The following is a 24,583-nucleotide window of genomic DNA, read 5'->3' on the forward strand; positions in this document are numbered from 1 at the left end:
AGAAAAATTAAGTATTACACCAACATGTAGTCCATAGTCTAATGTATGAAGTCACATTTATTGTTTTTCTGGCTTGTTAGAATCAGCCAATATTTTGTCTTCCTTTTTCTCCCCCCAATACTTTGCTTCATTTAAGTGCTATCAGACAGAGGTAAAGGCACCTTCATGTACTGCAAATATTTTAGCAAACTGATATAAGTAACTTCTAGTTTCAAGATAGTAAAACTAAGCACAATCAGTAATATCCCTCTCCATGACAAACCCTAGAAATTATATAAAGATACCTTTTAAAATACAAAATAAATAGCCACTTAAAAACAAGAAGAGAAATTTTCACAGGAACAGAAACTATTGTAGATGGTATCATTTGAAGAAGGAAATATCAACCCAGGATACTATGGAAGCCTAGGGAAAAATTCACACACACACACACACACACACACACACACACACACACACAAGGAACTGAGGGAACTCAATACACAGAGGCAGGAGAGGTCTCCAGAAAAAAATGGGTAGTGAAACAACAGAGAGGAGAAGCTAGCAGATATTATGGATCCATTCTTATCCCACAGCCATGATCCACCTCCCACCTCCATTACCTCCTTTCCCTGAATCCTGCACACCTACAGCCTAATAGATGCAGTGCTTTGAACAGAAAGAGGTAAGAGGGACCCTAAATGGCTGGCAAAACAGCTATCAGCATGCATTATACCTGCTGGAATATTTTCAACCATTTTTTCTACTGTCACTGACCAATATAAATTCCTGTAAGAACTTTCTCTTCTCTCATAAAGTAACTGCAAATACAGCTGACAGCTTTCAGGGAATCCCCAGTATCCCAAATTTAAAAATAGGATGAAAGTTCAAAAATAAAATTACCTGAAAATCACTGAGTGTCAATACCATTAGAAATAATAGAGGCAAGAATTTATATCAGAAGAAACAGAGCTAATAGGACAGGACTCTAAAGTAACTAGTATAATTAATATCTTTAAAGAGATATATGAAATATTGCCTTGGTAAAGCAAGAATCAGAACCAATTTTAGAACTTGGAAATGTAGAGCTTTCTAAAGCAAAATTTGACATTTATCAAAGCAGTAAAAGTATGCATAATTTTGATCTAGCAATGAATCTTTCCTAAAGAAGTAATTAATGGTATATGCAAAGATTAGCTACAATGACATTCATTGAAGCATTTTAATTGTGGTGAAAAGTTTGAAATCTCCTACCTGTCAAAAAACAGGAGACTGCTTAAACATAAACAATGTCAATATGATGCACCCATTAAAAATAGAGGAGAGTCATACTGCTATGTCATACACCTGAAACCAATGTAACATTGTACACGTAAATTTGCTGTCAACTATAATTTTTTTAAGATTTTATTTATTTATTCACAAGAGACACAAAGAGAGAGAGAGAGAGAGAGGCAGAGACACAGGCAGAAGGAGAAGCAGGCTCCATGCAGGGAGCCTGATGTGGGACTCGATCCGGGATCTCCAGGATCACACCCTGGGCTGAAGGCGGCACTAAACTGCTGAGCCACCAGGGCTGCCCAGTGGCAACTATAAGTTTACAAAGAAAGCACAAACCAGGCTAAAATTAAAAATATTCAATGATTAACCCAAATTTCCATAATAATCTAGGTACCCAATGGAAAAAAGAAAGAAAAAAACAAAGAAACAGAAAAGTAGGAAAATATTTCAAGCAATGGTGAAATGTTTACAATAAAAATTGAAAAGGCATGTTATAAAACATGTATGTATGAGTAACACACTGATATTTATGAATACTACTAACAACACATTAGCATGTATGAATATTCTATTTTTTAAAAATCTATATGTGCATATCCACACAAGTATTCAGACCTTAAAAAAAACTAGAAGAATATGAAAAAAATAAACCAACATGTCATGGTATGAGCATTCTCCCCTCCCCCAGCATGCTTAAATTATGCATAATTTTGCTTTTCTTCTTTTTGCTTATCTCTATTTTCCAAATAATCCACAGTGAAAAGAAATTCCCAAAATTTTTTACAAAATGATTAAACTTATATCACTCTAATTCTAATTCTGATCTGCAAACTTTCAGAAGATGCATTTGGGGATGTCAGCAACAGGAGATAGAGTCTTTCTGTACTGGATTAAAAGACCGAAAATACAGCTTCCCAAAGTGGATAAAATTTTCCCAGGACTAAAAGTATTTCAAAGATTTCAAGAAAGCTAGCTCAACATCTGTGCTGATTCTAAGATTCTCTCAGAAGTCTGAAAACTCTCCCACATATCTGGCCCATGAGATATAAAAGTAAGAATGTAAGAAATATTTTTTCAAGTTCCGTGCTGGTTCAGCTCACGCATTTCAATAATGAGGACTGATATGATCCCCAAGGAGGTGAAAACTGGCTTATGAGGGAACAAAACAACCTTAGATATTATTACAATGGTTTGTGGCCTTCAAAACTCAATCCTCCCTGATAATATAAGCATATACACAGTCTCTCTCCAGTGCAAAAAAATGCAATGGGGTGGGGACAAGTTATTAGGGGGAAAATGTCTAAAGAGTTTCTGGCGGGAGGGGCACAATAATTAAAAAAAAATGTTAAGAAACACTGGTTCAGCTACAGGAACATAAAACCCAAATTCTTTTTTTGCATATATCCTCTCTTGGTTAGGTTGCTTAGAGCATTCACTACTTTTATCTATTTTTTATTACACATGTTCACACATACATGTACGCATGTTCATTTTAGAAAACTCAACTCTTCAATAATTTGCTTGTATGTTGAAATTTGTTTTTTTTGTATGTTGAAATTTGTGACAAAAAGACATAATTTATAAAATGCTAGATTTTTTTCTAAGCATCGTGTTACTTTCTGTTTTCAAATAGAAGTGTTCAAAGCTTTGAAGAAGTGTCTACTGACTAGTAACATTAGTTAATAAAAAATAATAATAAAAGTTTTTCCAGGAACTCCACCCAAAAGATTCTCATTTCTTTTTCTCTGGGTCAGAACTGTGACACATGACCACTCCCCCCAAAGGAAGTTCAAGAGAAGAGGGTTTCAGACGGGACCTTTAATCAACTTCCCAACAGCACCTGCCACAGGGGTTCTATATCATTCAAGTCTCTCTGATCATGTCAGCCGCACGTAGAGTACCAGACTCTCCTTCATGCTCTGATTCATTTTTACGATGGTTTAAGCACTGAGAATAGTGCACAAAAAAACCCCACAAAATCTCCCCTTCAGGGCTTACAGTGTTCTGTGTGCTTTCTTCATGAACTACCTAAAATTAAATTTCTCGTGTATTTGCATTTTGTGTCTTCCCCTCTAGAATATAAGAATCAAGAAGGTACTGGGTTTATTTTACTCACTTCTGTATCCAGAATGCCTACAACAGTATTTCCTGGCATACAAAAGATATGCAAATATAGAGACGCCTGGGTTGCTCAGGGGGTGAGCATCCGCCTTTGGCTCAGGGCCTGATCCGAGGTCCCAGGATCGAGTCCCACGTCAGGCTCCCTGCATGGAACCTGCTTCTCCCTCTGCCTGTGTCTCTGCCTCTCTCTCTCTCTCTGTGTCTCTCGTGAATAAATAAAATCTTCTTTAAAAGATATGCAAATATATTTAATAAATGACTTAATAGTAAGGAAATGAGCCTAAGGAAACTGAAGGATCTCTACTCAAGAATAGACAGCTTATAAATAGCAAACCTAATATTTTAAGAACCTCTAACACAAAAGACAGACATATAATCCCTTAAAATTCCATACTAGAGGTGCCAAGGTTACTGCCAATGATTTGTTGACCAGTACCAGATAAGAAAAGCCAATTACGAGCATTCATATTCAACTTGACTTCCAGTGATATCAGGTCATGTTGGTAACCTGAAACAGGCCACAGTGGGTGTTTTTACCCCACAGAACTTGGCAGATGCCACAAACAGAGCTAGTTGTCAAACATTTACCATCACGCCACTGGATATCTCCTTCCCATCCCCATTTCCTTGTCTATTAATGCTAAAAGCACTTACATGAGCTACCCAGACTTCTCTCCCGAAGAGCTGCCCTTATTTTGCTGCTTCTGTGGGACTCTGACTTTTCAGCATGGTGCCCTCCTCTTGCTGTCTCAAACACTTCCCAAATCTCCTAAATCTCTGATCAAGGATCACAGCTTAACAAGGGTGGGGCAAACCAGTAACTAAAAATTGTGCCTATTCAGCAAGCAAATCAGGCAAGATCACCAGGGTGTAGGTGGGGGAAAGAGAACAGCAGAATTTATAACCAGCTTTGTGTCTATGAAAATGGGCAGGGGCAGAGCTTTTATTAAAAGGCGGTGCTTGGTTGGCAGTCCTGGGCTTGCTCCAAAGATGCATAAACCCTCTTGTTCTTTTTATATGAGGACAGTTAGTGCTGGACTGACTCTACTTATTATTCCCCAGGGGACATTTAGCGGGACTTGTACTCCAAAACACTGAAAACCTGAATAAAAATTACATGGGAGTGCTGTAAAATAATTTCATAGAACAGCTTCTTCCACTGCGATATTAAACACAAGCTCCATGTTTGTTTCATTTTATTTTGTTCTTGCTTTACAGAGGGTATATTTGATCCATGACCATTAAAGTATAACTGTTCTTCCTGCCATAAAGCTAAAGAAAATTGCTGGCATTAATTAGATTTCCAACAATACCCCCTCAGGTACGCATAGGTTATATATTTTTTCCATTTATTATTCCTCCATCCCCTTCCCCTCATTCATTCTCTCATAGTCTGGGTCAGCCTGCCTAAAGGGCACCTAGATATAGGAGATAACCTCAGAGAAAAGTTGGGGAGGAAGCAGTAATGATGTATAGCACCATGTCTCTAAGGCCCAGACATCATGGGCGCAATCCTGCACCACTGTCCTAGTGTGCGGGGGGCACGTGCTTGTGCTTTGCTGGTGATAAGCAAAGAGAGGAAGCAGGACTACTGTGACATTTAAGCAGTAGCCAGGTTTCTGAGGACTTACACTTGCTAGCTCAGTCAATTATCACAGCAGGCAGCATCACTTGTATTATTCAAAGTAAAATGTTTATGCTCTAAGACAAACAACTACAATATCAAAAGTTTCCCCACAGTGATACACTCTCCTCAATGTCACCTACTGTCTCCCCATCTGTGAGTTGGTTCTTTAATATCTACTGCACCGCTTAGCTGTCTTAAGCCTCCTACAAATGCAGTGTCTTCAGCCTGGAATTATCTCCTTGATTTATAGTTCTGCTTTCTCTTTAGTCTTCCCTCCTAGAAAGTCACACCTCCAGTTTCTTTGAAGTTCCCCCCTTTAATCCAAGAATACCAGCAACTGACTCTCCAACACAGTATCTAAAAATGTGTTTCAACCCCAGGATTATTTTTTAGATTTTATTTATTTATTCATGAGAGACACACAGAGAGAGGCAGAGACACAGGCAGAGGGAGAAGCAGGCTCCCTGCAGGGAGTCCGATGTGGGACTCGATCCTGGGACCCTGGGTTCATGATCTGAGCCCAAGGCAGATGCTTGACCACTACCTCAGTATTTTTTATTTCCCTCAACGGTAAGATTGGAGGTTTGGTTTGTTGGGAACTTCAGATGTTACAAATGTTCCTCCTAACTACTAGGCACAAAAAGCCCATTTCAACAAGAGTTTGCAGAATCAACTGCTAATCTCCACTCCTCATTTCAAATAAAAGTATGCTTTTAGTTATCCTAAAGAACACATTCCCAGGGGTCTTGACTTCAATTTCCTAAAGTCAACCAGAGCCCACAGGAGCACAGGGAGCTACGCAGAGGAGGTAGGAGATTCAGATATCAGTCCTTTCCCTGGATAGTTCAACTCAGCCATGCCTTCCACAAAAATTAAAAGAGTATACAATCTTGACAAACAGGAACAATCTATGATAATCAGGCATGGTATGTTTATATGAATTACTACCAGGGATAAAAAATATTTGGACTTGGAGGTGACCTAGGTTTGAATTTCAGCCCTGCTATACATACATTAATTCCTTCCCAAAGCTTCAGTTCTCTCATGGAAAGACTAATAGTACCCAGCCCACAGAGCTATAATGAGGATTAAATAAGATGATGCTTCTAATGTTTAACACAAAACCAAACACAGTTTCCAAAGAATATTAGTCATGGTTTTTATATAGTAACTTTTACTTATCTTCCTTAGCCTATTACTGTTTTCCAGTAAGCATCTGTGGCCTAAGTAGACAAAACCCTTACTAACAGTGTAACAATATATCATAAATGGAAGAGCATCCCTCCTATGATGATGGCCTTATTCCTACCCACCCCCACCCCCGATCCTCAGACTCTTATCTAGTCCATGGAATTTCCAGAATGTCCAAAAGAAAAGCTGCCCTGGTACTAACAAAAGAGAACTATACACTGGGCCAAGTTCCCTGATACCTCTGAGTAGCTGTCTTCTTGATATACAAGTGATTTTTTGCCCCTCATTATGTTCTAGAACCTTGATTCTTTACTGTCACTAATCACTGTACCTATCTTCTCTGCACACTAGCATGATTTTTTGCATGTGGGCACTTAGAAGGGAAAAAAGAGAGAGAGAAAGCTAACATTTATACATTGAGTAGTTTCTATAGATTTATTTGATCCTTGCCTCATAAAAGTCTGATAACGAGAAAAGTGATCCCTTTCCCTCCTTCCCTCACTGCTGATTATAAATAAGATGTTAAATGACCTGTAATTTAATATAGAAAGCTTTGGAAGTCTCCTGGGTTACCTACTCAGCCAGGGCTTAGGTTTTAATTTTTGTTTTGGTTTATATTTTAAAATATTCTCAACTATCTTCCAAGAACTTTAGGTAGTTTATGATAGAAGACATATAAATTGTGGCAAATAAAATTAGAGTTCAAAAATATGAGAAAGACGATGATTCTCAAACTGAAATCTCTCCAGGTGCCTGGCTGGCTTAATCGGTAGAACATGTGATTCCTGATCTCGGGGTTGTGAGATGAAAGCTTACACTGAATGCTTACTATCTGCCAAGCACTCCTCTGAGCAATAAGAACATAACAAATGACTAAACAGATAAGTATCCTGCTTTCATGGGGATTTACATTCCCTTGGGCATAAAAGAGTAGATTGTGGATAAAGACACAATAAGCAGGTAAGCAAATAAACATACTTTTATAACAGTGGTAAGTTCCATAAAGAAAATTTTAAGCATTGAGGCAATAGAGTAATGTGATGACTACTTTGATTGGGTGTCCAGGGAAGGCTGTCCTGAGAATTCGACACCTGACCTAAGACCTATAATGATACAAAAGAACTGGGCATGCAGAGATGAGTGAAGACTGTTTCCTCAAGAAGGCAGGAAATAAGGAGACCATACATACCACTTAACCAAAGAACTAGATCTAGTATCTATTTATCAGCAAGAGAATGGTTTGAGTAAGTCAAAGTTAGAGTACTTTACTACTTCACGTCCTGATACCTGTGGAAGAGTCCTAGAAACGAGCAGAGGTGAATGTTTGTTCCTTAAAGAAAAGGAAATGTGTTGGCTGTTGAAGAAGGTAATTGAGTTTTTCAGAATGAAGTCTCTCAAGTTTTCTCACTGTCTTAATGAAATCAAAGAATTCCAAGTCCAGTAATGGAAAACAAGGTAATTCAAAATATCTCAATAAACATAAATATACACATGAAATCTTCAAAGCATCAAAGAGCTAAAAAGACCAACAGAAAAAACAAGACAAGATCCAGGACCACATGGTATCCAAAGAAATGAGCCCCACATTTAAAACCACTTTTGCTCCTCTGAGGCCAGAAAGAAATTTTCACCTAGGAATAAGGACAAATAAAAAAATATATATATATATCCACCCCACACAGATAGCAGCCCAACTTTGACTATTCTGGGTGACTCTTATACATTGAAACTAGACAAAAGTGGCACCATATTCTTATTTCCATTGTACTGAAGGATGTCATTACATCATTGTCAAAGTGGCAAAAGAAAATGAAAACGTCTCTCTCTAGAAGTTACATCATCTGAAGCCTCGAGTTATTTTCAAAAGTATTTTTTCAAATACAACGTCCTGGATATAACCAAATATAACCAAGTATTATAGCATTATACACTTATAATATCACTATATGTTGTACACCTGCAACTAATGTAATATTGTGTGTCAACTACACTTCAATACACATGTCCAATATATACATTCATACATATGAATGTGTGTGCATATATATATGTGTGTGTATACATGTATATATATGTATACATATATGTATACATATGTGTATATATGTATATATATACATAGAGAGAGAGAGGGAGAATATTCATCTATATATATATATATATCGCTAAGCACATTAAAAGAAAAGATGGGGGACACCTGGGTGGCTCAGTCAATTAAGTACCTGCTTTCAGTTCAGGTCATCAGGCTCTACTCAGGAGGGAGCCTGCTTCTCCATCTCCCTCTGCCTACTTGTGCTCTCTGTCAAATAAATAAATAAAATCTAAAAAAAGAAAAGATGGTAAACTGGGTTGAATGGCATTTCTCTGGAAAACTCTGATATGGGTAAATTAAACTGCACAAACAACAGAAAACAAAAATCAACCCAAAAGTACTTCCCAATACTGAATATATCGGACTCAGACATTAAAACAACTATACTTTACATGTTCCAGAAAATAAAAACCAAGCTTAAAATTTTCAGTAGATTACTGAAAAATATAAAAAGTACCATGGTTGGAGTGCTCAGTTGAGCATCCAACTCTTGATCTCAGCTCAGGTCTTGATCTCAGGGTCATGAATTCAAGCCCCATGTTGGGGAAAAAAAAAAAAAGTAACATGGTAGATTTGAAAAAGAACCTACCGAAAATTGTAGCACTGAATATAAATGAAAGAAATAACCTATTGGATGGGTTTAAAAGTACATTAGACACAATCAAAGAGTAAATTATTACACTGTAAAATTTCTCAGGGGGAAATATCTAGAATCAAGCAGAGACAAAAGCAGAGAAAACAGTGGGGAAGAAAAAGAGTAAGTCAAAAAGGAGATAATGTTAGAAGCTATAATACATGGGAAATTAGAGTTGCAAAAGAAGGCAGAGGCAGAAGCAATATTGAAAAAGACAATGACCAAGAATTTTTCAAAAAACAATGAAAGACATTAATTTACATATCTAAAAAGCCCAATAAATTCCACCTGGGATAAATAAAATGAAGTTTACATCTAAACACATCATATTTGAAATGTGGAATAGGAAAGATAATGAGGAAATGTTTAAAGCTGCCAGGAAAAGAAAAACATTACCTAAGGAGGAGCAACAGCTACACTTTTCCCAGACCTCTCTCTCCACAGCAACAATGGAGGCTAGAAGACAGTGGAACAAGGTTTAGAAAGTAGTGAAATGCAATACTGTCAATTTAAAAATCCATATCCAGTAAAATTTATTCTTCAAGAATAAAAGAAAGATAGTTTAACTCAAACAAAACCTAGGAAATGGAACACAGACTCATTCTCAAAGAGAACTAAAAACTGTAATTTGAGCTGGAAACAAATATAGAATCCCAAAGGAAGACTGGAGATATGGGGGGGGAGGGGGGAATGAAAAACAGCAAATATGTGAAACCTGCAGATAAATCTAAATGAATACTGTGTAAAATAATAATAAAACCTTTTAAAATAGAAAATTATATTTAAAATATAATCATATATAAAATACAAAATTTTAACAAACACAAAATATCTACGAATGCAGGTCAATAATTAGATTTGAAGTCTCCTAAAGTCTTTGCATTGTCTAAGAGGAAGGTGTAAGTACCAATTAATAATACACTTTCATAAAGCAAGTAGGATTTTTTTAATTTTAAGGTAGTAAATTTAAAAAAATAATAACAAAATCGTATAAAAATGCCTTACAAAGATTTTTTAAAATTGAATCACAAGAATTTCCAATCATATTGGAAGAAGGGAAGAGAGAAAACAGAACACAGAGTTAGTGGAACAAATTACAAATATACAGGAAGATACTGAATTAGCCCCAAATAAATCAGCCACTACATCCAATTTAGATTAACTAAATGCTGCAATTTCAAGACAAAGGTTATCACCTTCTTAAAATGAAGAGTCATATGGCATTTACAAGAAATATATCTAAAATCTAAGACTATAGAAAGGTTGAAAGCAAGAAATTAAAATAGATGTATCCTGGCAGCATGAATCAAAATAGATGTAGCTGATAAAGCCACATTATTATAAGAAAATTCAACTTTAAAGCAAAAAGCATTATTAGCCATAATTCAGAATGCATACATATAGAGCCAGGACATCAAATTTTAACAAACACCACAGCCAATTCTTATGCACTCTAAAATCTATTTGATAAGAATATATTTTAAAAGGATTATGATCTGGAAAATATAAGAGGAATAAATAGTAAATCTTTAAAACCAGGGCTTCCAAACCAAGACATTGACATTTTAGACCAGATAATGCTTTGTTACACAGGACTGTCCTGCACATGATAGAACTTGTAGTAGGATCTCTGGCCTCTCCCCCATTAGAGGCTAATAGTACCACCACAATCCTCAGTTGTGATAACCAAAAATATCTCCAGATATTGCCAAATGTCCCTGAAGGGCACAATCTTCTCTGGTTGAAAAAAACTGCCTTAGACCAACTTTTTGGTTACTCATTCTCACAAATCAGTTTTGATTTTTCCGGCAGAACAAAGCCGTCATGCTTGTTTGTTAGGTAAAGTCCATATCCACCCAATCCATACACCCATCCATCCATCTGTCCACTTAGCAAGTATTTATTGGGTGCCTAATTTATAAGAAGCCCTGTTCTAGGAGTGGGAATATATCAGTGAAAAGAGATAAAAAAATACCTGCTTTCATAGAGCTTACATTTGGGGGTGGGGGTGTGGAGTAGGAAAAAACTCATCATCTAAGTCAAAACCAATGCTTAAATAGGCTACATAAGAACGGCATTACTGAATTTCTGTCCAAGTCTCTCTTTAAAACTTTTCTCATTTTCTTATTAGATTGATTTACCCCTTGAAAAATACTGACCTTCGTTTTGAAATCATGTAAACTCAGCTTTTATCGCACAGCAGGAAAAAAAAATAGTAGCTCTGACTCTGACACTAGGAGCAAATAACCCTATGCTCCCTTTCTCTCAACAAGTGAAATGGGTGTAACACCCACTTAAGTTTTGGGATATCCATTTCAAAGATAAAAAGCATCCCTTTTGTCTCCTCAATCACTCTTTAGCTGCTTGGCTAGCACAATACAATTTCCAAGAGAAACCAGTGAAAGGGAACACTGTTCACCACCCCCCATACCATGTGGAACGGGGGGTGGGGGGGGGTGGGGGGGGTGGACTGTGCAGCACTTGGTGTCATCCTGGACCAGCCCGTCGCTCATTCTGATAAAAGCACAATAGACCTAAAAAGGCAGAACTCAGATTGTTTACTTTAGCCAAGCAGGGAATTCCAGTTATACCTGTAACTTAACTGAGCCCTCAATTTTTGAGTCAGGGTTTTAACAAAACCCTCGCTGCATCCAGGGTAATATTTTATGAATTTTCTCTATGCTTTTCATTTCAAAAAGTCTATCTCATGAAATTTTAGAATTCGAAGGGTGAAAGAAGCAATCACATATAATTCAACACTCTCCTCTTTGCCTCCCCCTATATAAGAAACAGAAGAAAACATGATCTCATTCTCATAAAAGTAGTGACAGGCAAGGCATTTAGTCAAGTTTTGGAACTCACTAATTCTCTATTAGCTAAGTTTACATCACTTACATAAAACCGCAAAGGCCACAAGGGGTTTTCATTAGGCAAGCGTTGGCTCCTATCCCATTTTTTTAAAGGTCACTGAATGTTGTTTTAAATGTATATCTCCTAATAAACTGAGCCACTGAAGGCAGCACCGACAACCAAAGAAAATATACTATTTTCAAATTAAGGTCAAATTTTAGAGGATTTAATGAGCTTCAAGGATAGGGTACAGTTTTCCTTAATAACCAACAGAGACAGAAAATAAACTATAGATATGGGAACAAGAACAAAGTGGTTCTCTAATGTTGCTGTTCAAGAGGCAGAGAAAAAGCAAAGGGCGTGAGGTAGACAAATGGAATTTCTCATGGGCTACCCAGCAAAGCGGATACCTCAAACCAAATCACTAGATGGTGGAGACGTTCGGAGATGTCCTTGAACACAGCTTCAAAGACATTTCCCTGCACATCAGTTTTAAACTTTTAGGCTATTTTCAAAACATCTTGCAACAGTTTCAAAAGCTTGGATAGAAGTTTTGATACAAGACAAACATCACAATTTCATTTTCCCAGGCAGCTCCTTTCCCACGATTGGACCACACTTTTGGCCACTCAAGCACATTTTTGATCATAGACATTTTGAAATTTTTATATAGCCATTCTCCATGTGCTCGGTCAGCTTCACAGAACAATTTCTCTTCATCCAAAGCTAAATGGCCTCCTTATGCATCGTGTGCGTATTTGTATGTTAACTGCTCATATACAGAAGTCGTTCTATTGAAGGCAGGTGACCCCATTTGTAAATGATGAGAGGCACTCAAAAAGTCACTTGACTTTAAATTAAGCACAGAAAAGTAAAACAAAAGACACTGGGAGCATTTGTGAAATATTTAGGCTTAATGGATTAGACAAATACGAGGCAGACGTGACCCTAAGCCAGGGCCTGTGCCATGCTAGCTGTAAGGAAGGTGTCTGGAATCAAGGACACCATAACAAGTTATGTTTAGACTGGCATGGATCATAATCAGCATCAGCCATAAATGGAGAAACCATTTTAAATTAAAAGTATTTGAGGAAAGAAACTGCATCTGGGTAAGTAGTAGGCATCAATTTGAATAAAGGGTCTAAGGAAAAGGAAGTTCAGTAACGAGAGGCCCTATTTTCAGAGGAATCCGGTGTAACTGACAATCAGAAAGCAAGTGAGCCAAGAGACAGGATGAAAGGATGAGACAGAAATAAATAGAATTACTGGTAAAGATCCAGGGAAACAAGGACCCCTTTCAGGGAAATCGTTTGTTGGTTCTGTTTTATTGCTTCACCAAGGTAGGCCAGGAGACTGTAAGTGGGTCTGCAGAGGAAAATAACGTGGAATAGCTATTCAGGCAAAAAGCACACGGAGAACAGAAAGTAGAGGAAGGTGCCAATAAGACTGTGCCCCCCTGGTGTACCAGCGCACACAGACAGTGGTTATCCTGCTGTTAGCAAGTTAAAATCATTCAGGTGCTCTCATGACTTTAAAAGTGTGCAAAAGTGTCCCTGCATTTGGGATGGATTCAGTGGCAGGTAGTTGAGACTTTAAAATAAAAATAACATTTACTATCGACCACATGCCAACCACTAGTAAAAGCTTTAAACACGTTATCTCATTTAATCACTTATTCGTTCTATATTTGCTGAGCACCACTTGCCGTGTCAGACCCTTTCCCAATAATGTTATGTGTTATTAATATCCCCAATTTCCACAGGGAAAAAAAAATGAAACACAAAGTGATTGAGTTATGTGCTCAAGGTCATACAACCGGTAAATTGCTCACTTAAGCATATTTAATTTTTGTTTGGGAACAGTGGATTCAAATAGTCTCTTCGCCACTCAAATGATTTGTGTTTCTGGGAAAGTTACTTATATTTTTCCCCCTGTGTTTCTCATACTGTGAAAGGGGAAAGTGTTTGCACCATTCTCAAATTTGATTTATGAGGACTCTGAAGAATTCTTGAAGGAAAAAAGGGGGGCACTGATAAAATGGAATAGGTGCTATAACCATTATCCCTCCCATAAATAGTCCAAGCATATTTTTCTCATGACACCACCATTGCATGAGGCTTTTTCCTCCTGAAAACACTATATGCCTACAGACCTTAGGGATATACAAATACTCAAGATTCTTAACTCTGACACAGAACCTGTTTATGGAGGCCAGGGCTTCAAATGAATGTTAATATGAATTTGAAACTGAAAGCAAACAGCAATTATGGAAAATGTAGCCGTGGCTGTAGGTTACATCTTTAAATCCATATTTCTTGGATGCCTACTCTCAGCAAAGCACTTTCCTGTAGGCTATCGTAATTGTATGTGTCCAGGTAAATATTTTACCTAGACTTGAGCCTCGCTTCCAAACACAAGTACAACCACAGGGTGGCTGAAGAGGAGTAACGTATAAAACTCAGCTTCCAACTTTATAGGCTTTCCTTGTGCTCACATATCAAAATCCTAGTTTCAGTGTGAAAATTTTTCCAGAGTATACAGGAATGGTATTGTTCAAGGAATGATCCTTGAGTATCATTTTAGTCGAGGACACAGGGAACCTCTCAGAACCCAAACTGCTACTGAGATTAAAGAAAGGTCTCATTTATTTGTGTAGCATAACAGAGACGACCTTTGCCTGTCATTCCTGACGCAAAGAATTTATTCCTCTCAGAGGCAGAGTTTTGTAATATGGGAAGAGCCCTGGGCTTGCAGGCAAAAATCCTGAGTGCAAGTCCAAACTCCATCACTGCTCTACACTTCTGGCCAGTGGTGCTCCAGGTGTGATGCCCAGACTTGCAGCATCAGTATCACCTGAGAACTTAAGAGGAATGCAAATTCTTGGGCTCTCCAACCTGCTGAATCAGAAACTCTACAATTTTTTCATAGGTCATCTGGGGACTCTGAGGCCCTCTCGAGTCTCAGGGCAACTTCTGTAGGCAAATTACCTCTCTAGAGCCTCAGTGCTAACCAGGAATAATAACAGATTGGTCTTCTTCAATGGGCGATTCAAACTTAAATTGTTATAAATATTTCATAACATGCAAAATTACTTAGCAAGTCTGCAAATTACTAAATAATTGCAAAGCACCGCTTTAGAAATACAACTTCTAGTGTCATTTCTCAATCTGAAAAGTATGGTCATGACAGGTCAGGCAGTGAAACGGCTAATGGAGGAGTCTGACCAAGCGTGTTTCAGAAATGTGAAGTTTTCTGTTAGGTCTGCAAATGTTTTATAGATATTTCGTTATAAACCTCACATCAAAGGCAAATGTCATGATGCCCCCTGGTGATAATCATTAGAACTTTTTCTCACTTAAGTCAGGTCAACTTTTTCTTCAAATGACCATAATTTGAAAATAACTGGGCTCTTGAGGGTAAGAAGAGCTAGAGATCTCTGCCATAAAAGATTTTTTTTTAATTAAAAATAATTGTTTCAAGGGAACTAAAAAAACTCGGTAGTTTATTTAGCTTACAGTCTAATGGCAAGACAGACTTGAAAAGAAGTACTCTACTACATGGTATAAACCACAGTGGTACCATAGAAGTGGTGGCACCAGAAGACTGTTGGAAAACATGGAAAGCATCACAGGGCAGAGGGCTGAACTAAGACTTGCAGGATGATAAAACTTGATAGCATTTATCAGGTCAGTATTAACAACACCCAATTATTAAACATTCAAAACTGTATTTCTGGAACACAATCTGGCAATTCCTAAGGAGTGCATTTGTTGTGATGAGCACTGCGAGTTGTATGGAGAATCACTATCCTGCACACCTGAAATTAATGCTACACTGTATGTTAACTAACTGGAATTTAAATTAAAACTTTTAAAAAGAAATAATCGAGCAATTACCATATTGACTCAGCAATTCCACTTTTAGGTATATACCCATTTCAAAAGAAATGAAAACAGAAATTCAGATATCTGTACAACCCATGTTCACACTAGCATTATTCTTAAGAGCTGAAAGGTGAATTCTGAATAAACAAAATGTGACATATACATACATGGAATATTATTCAGCATTTCAGAAGGAAGGAAATTCTCACACCAACTGTAACACAGATGAACTCTGAAGATATTATGTTAAGTGAAATATGGTCACAAAAGGACAAATTATTGTATGTTTGTATGAGGTATCCTGTACTTAAATGAGGCCTGGGGGAGGGAGAGGGGAATAGAGAAATAGTGTTAAGGGGAACAAAGTTTTAGTCGGGGAAGATAAAACACTTCTGCAGACAGCTGGCGATGGCTGTGCAACATTGCAAATATCTACCTACTGCCATAGACCTGCACACTTAAAAATGGTTCAAATGATAAAGCGTATGTTATATTTTAACACAATAAAAACTACATTTTTTTCCTAAAATAGACTTTACACTCATTTTTCATATTTGAGTCGCCTTCAGTGCAAAAAATTTCTTTAAGGGTAAAAAAAAACCCTGAAATACTAATTTGGAGTTGATCAATCAGAAAAAAAAGTGTTAATAGATCAAAAACTATTTATTGAATACCTTCTGGATTGATAAGTTTCTAATTACTATCTTGCATATGGAATGACACTTGCTCAGATACAAAAATTCAACATAAAAAAACTGCCATTTCTTTCCCAAAAGCCAAAAGTTGCCAAGACCAACTGTTTCTGTTTTTTGAAATACAGAAAGTCAAAATTCATTTCTACATGGTGGGAAAAGGTATTTTTCATTGTTTATGACTCAAAAACAACTAACAAATGTGTCACCTTGGATTAATTACAAGGGATGAAAATGTATGTTCTAGAAAGTCATATTTTCCAAAAGTCTGAGGTGACCAAAGCAGTATAAAATAACAAAACACATTTAAAATATATATGATAGCAATCAGAGTTCACTCAGTTCAAACAATTTCAGCAGGCAGAGAACACATGGCCAGGAATGGGAGAGAACAGGTTTTTGAAATTCTAGAACAAAGCAAATCTTTGAGTCATTTGTATAATCCAAGGCTCCAATTACTACAAGGTTTTACCACTGCTCATATTTTTCTAATCTCAGTAGCATAAACAATGTTTCGTTTATAATAGAGGTAAATTTTTCTTACTCCTGATGGAAGTATCTGAATAATATTTCCAGCTATGTCTAGGATTCTTAAATTCTGAAGATCACGAAGTCCCTGTGTCAGAAAACAAAAGAGAGATATTCAAAAATTCAATATATAGAATCATAAATATTTCTTCCAACTTCAAACTTGATGGGACTGACCATCTTTTCCTAATTACCTGATCAATTCTTCAGTACCTCCTCCTGGAGGAGACCCCTATGCATGAGGTGCCAGATTCTCTATGGTCTCCACTTCCCTCGACCACTCCAGGGCAACATAACATGGAAGCCAAGAGTTAGACTATTTGTAGGTTCGATCTGACCTCTGGCACTACGTAACTATGGACAAATTTCTTAATCTCTTTGTACTTCAGTTTCCCCATTTGTAAAATGAAAATGGTAAAGGAAGCCCTTACTTTAATATGGCTGTTGAATGGATTAAATAAGTTACCAGTCAGAAAGGACTTACTGAAAGGCCTTATAGTGAGAACTCAGTAGACGTTACTAAAATTAAAATACAAAAAACCTTTGAGAAACTGAAAACAGATGTAAAAGGTACATCAACAATTCCAAAGGCATTTATTTCAGATCTATATTTTGCTTAGCACTGTGCTAACCCAATCTTTTTCCTTATTAAAAAATAAAATAAAATCTGTTAGCATCTATCTACATGCCCAATGTGACTAAATGGACATATGCATTCACACACGACATAACTTATACTGTACCAGTGGCCTCTGGGTGGCTCAGTCTGTTAAGCATCCAACTCTGGATTTCATCTCAGATCATGATCCTGGGATCAAGGTCCTGGGATCCTGACCATGGAGCCCCAGATCAGGCTCTATACTCAGTATGGAGTCTACCTGAGATTCTCTCTTTCTTACCCTGCTTCTCCCCACCTCATGCTCATACTCTCTGTCTAAATAAACAAAATCTTTTAAATTTTTTAAAAAATAAATAATTAAAAAATATAAAAATAAATTTAAAAAAATTTTAAATATAGTATACCAAAAAATGATTCATAATCTATTCACTATCAAAACAAATGAGTATTTCCCATAATGCCTTACCATTTATAATGCAAAACAAAAAGAATAACGATAAACTGAATCATATTAAATGTAGAAGGACATATGCTCATAGGCATTCTTTACATAATAATTCAGGACAGGACTTACTAGCATTTACATTTTTTAAAGCCCAAACTCCTCAAGATTTAAAAAAAAAAATGTAGTAAGAGTACTGACTTGAAGTACAGGCTTTTAAGTCAGACAGACATGGATTTGAGCCCCTCCCTACTCTGACTTTTGCAAACTGTGTTCAAGTCATATAACCTCTCTGTTCCTTGTTTTTAAATGGGTTGGGGTGTCTGGGTGGCTCAGTCTGTTAAGTGTCTGCCTTTGGCTCTGGTCATAATCTGCAGTTCCTGGGACTGAGCCCCACAACAGGCTCATGCTCAGCAGGGAGTCTGCTCGTCTCCCTTTCCCTCTGCCACTCCCCCATGCTCATGATCTCACGGGCTCTCTCTCATAAATAAATAAATAAATAAATAAATAAATAAATAAATGTTTTTTAAAAAAACTGGGTAAATAAGAAGAGCAACATCAGAGTTGTTATGAACACAAAGTAATATGCTTCATGACAATGGTTCTACTGTTAATTATTTTCCTTCAAATAAAGGTGTTACACTTTTAATAGATTTATTTTGTAATTTCGAGAACTGTTCTTATTTACAGAAATTAAGATTTTTAAGGAACTTAAGACTAATATTTTTGAAATACACTTATTTACAGCCTACACCTTGCTATATTTTCACATATCACATTAGAGTGTACACAAAATTTTTTAAGGGAATATCCTCTTGAGAGAAAAATGAAACAGTAGAAATTGAGGTACTTTTCTGTATTCTTCTATTTACTATATGACATGCATTCCCTCCTATCAAATTAATTTTAATTTGCATAGGGAACGAACGAAGGTAAACCCATTGACAAGTTCCTAGCAGGAAACAGATTCTCAAACTGGGAAATTTGAGGAGAGTTTAATAAAACCACCATTTATAAAAGTTTGGCAAGGTTCCCACAAAATTCCCAAAGGCCAGCAGTGGCAGGGGGTTCTTTACTTCCACGGGTCTGAAGAACCAAGGGGAGGTAGTAATGGTCTATTAGAGAATCACCAAATATTCGTTATGGTCTACAAGAAAAGTGTGCGGGCAACTTATAACATCCTATCAGGGAAGGTACCAGGGGAATACCATCTGGTACTCACTCTTCTCCTGCCCTTTCATCTCCTACTAGTGGCTCTCATTGGTCATATCCAAAAGGAAGCCAGAGGACAATGGAGCTTACTGATACCCATGCAGGTCAGTCTTCCGGGCACAGGACAGGTTGGAAAAAGATGGAGAGTAGATAGGTAGGAAAAATGGAAGATATACAGCACATATTCCAAAACCAAAATGTACTTACAATGCATGCTGTACATAGGTTTGCCAGATGAAATACAAGAGGTTCACTTAAATTTAAATTTCAGACGACAATATTTTTAGTATAAATACATCTATGCAATACTTATACTAAAGTATTAGAGCGTACTTATACTAAGAAATTACTTGTTCCTTATCTGAAATTCAGGTTAAGTGAGCAAACCTAAATTTAGTTTTACTAAATGGGGCGTTCCTAGCTATGTGGAATAATCCAAGTTGTAACCCTTTTTAGTCACAGGGCTTTGGGAACTGACTATGCCTCACTGGAGGGGAAGCAAATGATGGCTTGTACTCAGATGTCCAAACCCATTCCATAGCCACTCCCCATCATGTCATAGTGAGTTCTTCCCCAAGAAAACTTGGTTCCGTGTTTTGCTTACCTCTGGCAAAACTTCAATGTTGTTCCTAATCAGGACAAGTTTCTGGAGCTTCTTCAAGAACTTAATCTCTTCAGGTAAAGAAAGGAGCCGATTGTAGCTAAGTTGAAGTTCAGAAAGATTCTCAAGAAAACAAAGTTCTTTAGGAATGCTGGCTAGCTGGTTATGATTTATACTCAAAATTACAAGGCTTTTTAATCTAAAAAATAAAGTAGATGATTGAAAAGTATGAGAATAAGAAAGCCCACCGTACATATCCCTTATCAGAAGCCATGTGTCAATTCATTGTTTTTTTGTAGCTCATCTGAGCCTTACTTTAGTCACAGGTTCACAACTACTACAAATACTTTGAGCATAAAAAATCTCTACTATAATTTAACTTTTGAAGATATTTTATAATCGGCTTATGTTAAATTTATGTAATCAAAACCTCGATTTAAGAGAGAGAAAACTTTATTTTTCACTTTTTGTATGTATACATCAGCTATACTGAAGAGGAAGCCAAAGGACAAAGGAGGACATATACTCGCACACATACGTATATACATATATACATGTATATAAATGGATAAAGGTATGGATATAGATTAAATATCCTGAACCAAACAGATGTGAGAACCACTTAGTTGCTGTGGAAGATGCACAGATGAATCAGCCACAAATTCTGCCTTATGGACATCATGGTCTAGAAGGAGATATTAGATAGAATCATAAAATGAAGATAGGAAATGCCATCAGACGGAGAGAAATGAATCAAGGAAATTCGAATTTCTAGTTGCAGGTATGGTAGGTAGTGAGGTATACCACAAGCATTTTGGGAGAATAAACATTTGAGCTTGGCTTTTAATAATAGAACTTGTAAAATCAGGGCAACAGGGGGTCATAGTAAGCTATGAGTCTAATATTAGTATTTTGAGTAAAGACGCACAAGAAATTAGTAATGTTGAGCATCAACTATGTACCGGTGCATTAAATTATATCATCAGCACAACTCTAAGGCTGGAGTTATTACCATTAATTCAGAAGTGAGGAAAATAAAGGATCAGAGGGAGTAAACAACTTGCCCAAATTACCCACCTAGTAGACAACAGTGTCAAGATTCAAATGCAGATGTGTCTGTTTGCAAAGCTAAGAATGAAAATATATAATAATCTCAAGATCCAATGTGTTGAGATTAAAGTAATAACAGAGTAAATTGATATTTTTTAAACAATTAAAAAAGGAGCCTAGATGTAGTGAAGTGGTCAGTGCAGGTGAAGGCGACTGGGGGAAGACTGCAAACCAACAATGGAAGCCTTGTGAATAGATGAGATTGATGGGAAGAACAACAACAAAAAGGGCAGGAGAAGAGAGAAAAGCAGCAAGTGGGAAAGACTCTTTTTTTTTTTTTTTAAAGATTTTATTTATTGGATCCCTGGGTGGCGCAGTGGTTTGGCGCCTGCCTTTGGCCCAGGGCACGATCTTGGAGACCCGGGATCGAATCCCACATCGGGCTCCCAGTGCATGGAGCCTGCTTCTCCCTCTGCCTGTGTCTCTGCCTCTCTCTCTCTCTGTGTGTGACTATCATAAATAAATAAAAAATTTTTTAAAAAGTTTAAAAAAAAAAGATTTTATTTATTTATGAGAGACACAGAGGGAGAGATGAAGACACACAGGCAGAGGGAGAAGCAGGACTCCCCTCTCTGTGGGGAGCCCAATGCAGGACTCAATCCCAGGACTCTGGGATTACAACCTGAGCTGAAGGCAGACATTCAACCACCGAGCCACCCAGGCATCCCAAGTAGGAAAGATTCTTGAGGAACTCAGACATCTGACAAAACAACAACAAAAAACTAAACAAGGCATCTAAAGAAGGCAGGCATGAGCAGAGAATCAGCAGATGAACTAGGTTAATAAGGAATCCCTAAAGGTACTGGAGGAGAGTATCTCAAAATTAAAGAGATAGTCAACATTTTAAATGTTAAAGAGAGGTAATAGAAACTAACAAATCTAGAATCATAGACTACAAAGTCACTATTTATATTGTAGCCACAAAAATTGGAAAATAAAAGTTCTAAAAACTCCATTTACAGTAACATTTAAAAAAAAAACCACTACCATAAAATAGTTAAGAGAACATTTAACCAACAATAGGAGAGGCCTCCAATACTGAAAACTGTCAATTATGACTGAGAAAATTTTAAAAAGCTCTAAATAAAAGTAGAGATATGTCTTGGTCTTGTTCATATATGAAAAGAAACAACATTGCTAAGATGCCAGTTCTCCCCCAAATTCATCTACAGTTCCACTCAACCCAAATAAAAATCTTTTTTAAAATTTATTTATTTTAGAAAGAGAGTGCACGCAATGGGGAGAGGTAGAGGCAGAGGGAGATAGAGTCTGAAGCCGACTCCATGCTAACACAGAGCCCCACATGGGGCTCACTCTGAAGACCCTGACATCACAAACTGAGCTGAAACCAAGAGTTGGATGCTCAACCAACTGCATCACCCAAGCGCTCTCTCAAATAAAAATCTTTTAACGGTTTCTTCGTGTAAAAATCAACAAATGAATTTTAAAACTTACATGGATATTCAAAGTCCCTAGTGTGGTCAAAACTATTATAAAAAAGAAAAGTCAGAGGACTCATGTTAACTGATTTCAAAATTTACAATACAGCTACAGTGATTAAGATAGTATTCAGAGAAATTATAGAAAAATAATTCAATGCAATAGAAGAGAGAGTCCAAATAGACACATAAATAGTCATTTGGTTTTTGAGGTGTCAAGGCAGTGCAATTAAGAAAAGAAAATCTTTAAACAAATGGTGCTAGGACCACTGGATAAACATATGGAGAAAAAATAACTTTATTATCCTGCATCACAAACAGGCATTAATTTGTGATGACTCATAGATCCAAATATAAAAATTAAAACTATGAAGTTTGTAGAAGAAAATATAGGAATAATGTGGGGGGGGGAAGTGAACTTTGACATTACTCCACTCTATGCACAAGCATTAACTTGAGATGAATCATACAGCTAAAATAACAACTAAAATTATAAATGTTATAGAAGAAAATATAGGATAATACATTGATAATATTGGGGTAGGAAAATATTTCTTTCCCTAAAAGGCCACAGAAAGCACTAATCTTAAAATGAAAATATTTTAAAATTGGCCTTCATCAAAATTAAAGAACCCTTAAAAAAAATAAGGTACCATTAAGAAAATTGAAAGGCAAGCCATATACTAGAAGAAATATCTGCAATATACACACTTATCAAAGCACTTTTATCCAGAATATATAAAGAACTCTTATAGCTTAATGCTAAGAAAAAAAATACAATTTTTTTCAATGGAAAAAATACTTCATACAAACATTCCACAAAAGAAGACATATAAATGGGGAATTAGAATATGAAAAGGTGCTCAACTTCAGGCAAATGCAAACTAAAACTATCATGAGATATAATTTCATACCGACTACAAATGGTTAACATTTTAAAGTGAACACACTTGTGTAAAATGGCACAACCACTTTGCAAAACTGTTGGCAGTTCTTAGTAAATTAACATATATACCTATACTCCTACCCCATGACTCTACAACTCTACTCCTAGGAATTGAAACGAAAAAGAAATCAAGTATATGTCCACAAAAAGGCTTGCACGAGAATATTTACAATAGCTTAATTCATGGTAGCCCCAAAAGGGAAAGAATCCAAATGTCCATAAACAGGAGAAAATAACTTGTGGCATAATTCATGCAATGAAATGCTCTTAGGGATAAACAATGAATTGCTGACAAATGCAGCAATACAGCGAATCTCAAAAAAAAAAATATGCTCAGTAAAAGACAAAAGAATACATATTGTATGATTCCATTTATTTAGTTCTAGAACAAGTAAAACTAATTTGTAGAGGTAGAAATCAAAATAGTAGTCGCTTATGAGAGAGAAGAACTCAGGAAATGTACATATATTCAACACCTTACTGGAACTGTTCAATACCTTATTGGTGTGTGTACATTGGTCAAAACTCATTGAATGGAACACTCGTGATTTTTGTGTAATCTGTATTCAGTAGAGAGAAAAGACCATTAGATTTGATTGCCCAAGGAACATTAATGGTCTTTAAAAATAATATTAAGTAGAATAAAGAAGGGAAACGAATTTTAAGGGTTTAAGTAGGAAACAAAAGCAATAGACAGATGGCAGTTTACAAAAGTTTGGCTATAAATGAAAGAATGAGGGAGCAAGAGAGAAAAGGCAAGAAGTAGACTTTGCCTTAAGGTCTACTTAAGGCAAGATAAAACGCCTGAAAAGAAGGGATCCATGGATCCCACGTTTCTTGGTAAAATAAGGAGCAAAGGCACTTGCAGAGAGGATATAGGGTCAAAACTGGATGACCCAGTGTTCAAGAGAGTGCAAGTGTGCGGCGTAGGTCCCGTGGAGAAACAGAAAGGGACAAGATTCTCTTCACTAATCACTGTTGTAATCACGATCTTAATTGATTCTACTCTGAAATCACTATCATGGCAGTTGGCTTTTCGTTGTGTCCTTACTGGAAGGCACAAGGCTGAGCCTAGAGGCTACTGCAAATGGTCATCATTCGTTGGTTGAGTAAAGAGCAAGGATAAGTCATTGTTTCCTTTGCCAGAAGCAGGGAGAACTTCCACTCTTCCAAGAAAAAACTACAGGAGATAGAGCTTCTCCCTGCCCCTCTCCTCTCCAGTGGGCTGAAGAGCAACTTCCCTGAGTGGAGAATCTGGAGAAAGAACTGAGCCCACTGGCTTAATCCCTTCCTTTCTCCCTCTTTCTTTCAGATTCTCTGTCCCCAGGATACCCA

At 36.8% G+C, this 24,583-nt stretch overlaps 1 protein-coding gene across 2 annotated transcripts in view; it reads right to left on the reverse strand.

Moving 5' to 3' along the window:
- LRRC69 (leucine rich repeat containing 69) overlaps positions 1-24,583 on the reverse strand; it is a 91,313-nt gene that overhangs the window by 42,555 nt on the left and 24,175 nt on the right. Inside the window, exons 4-5 of one of the 2 annotated variants that reach the window (XM_026014916.1) lie at positions 19,757-19,952; positions 16,896-16,967 (exon numbers count right to left, since the gene is read on the reverse strand). The exons of the other annotated variant lie outside the window; for it this stretch is intronic. Coding sequence (XP_025870701.1) covers positions 16,896-16,967; positions 19,757-19,952 — 268 coding nt within the window. The remainder of the gene's footprint in view (positions 1-16,895; positions 16,968-19,756; positions 19,953-24,583) is intronic. 2 annotated transcript variants of the gene reach the window in all.

Source organism: Vulpes vulpes, chromosome 13, assembly GCF_048418805.1.
Source record: "Vulpes vulpes isolate BD-2025 chromosome 13, VulVul3, whole genome shotgun sequence".
Lineage (NCBI taxonomy): Eukaryota > Metazoa > Chordata > Mammalia > Carnivora > Canidae > Vulpes > Vulpes vulpes.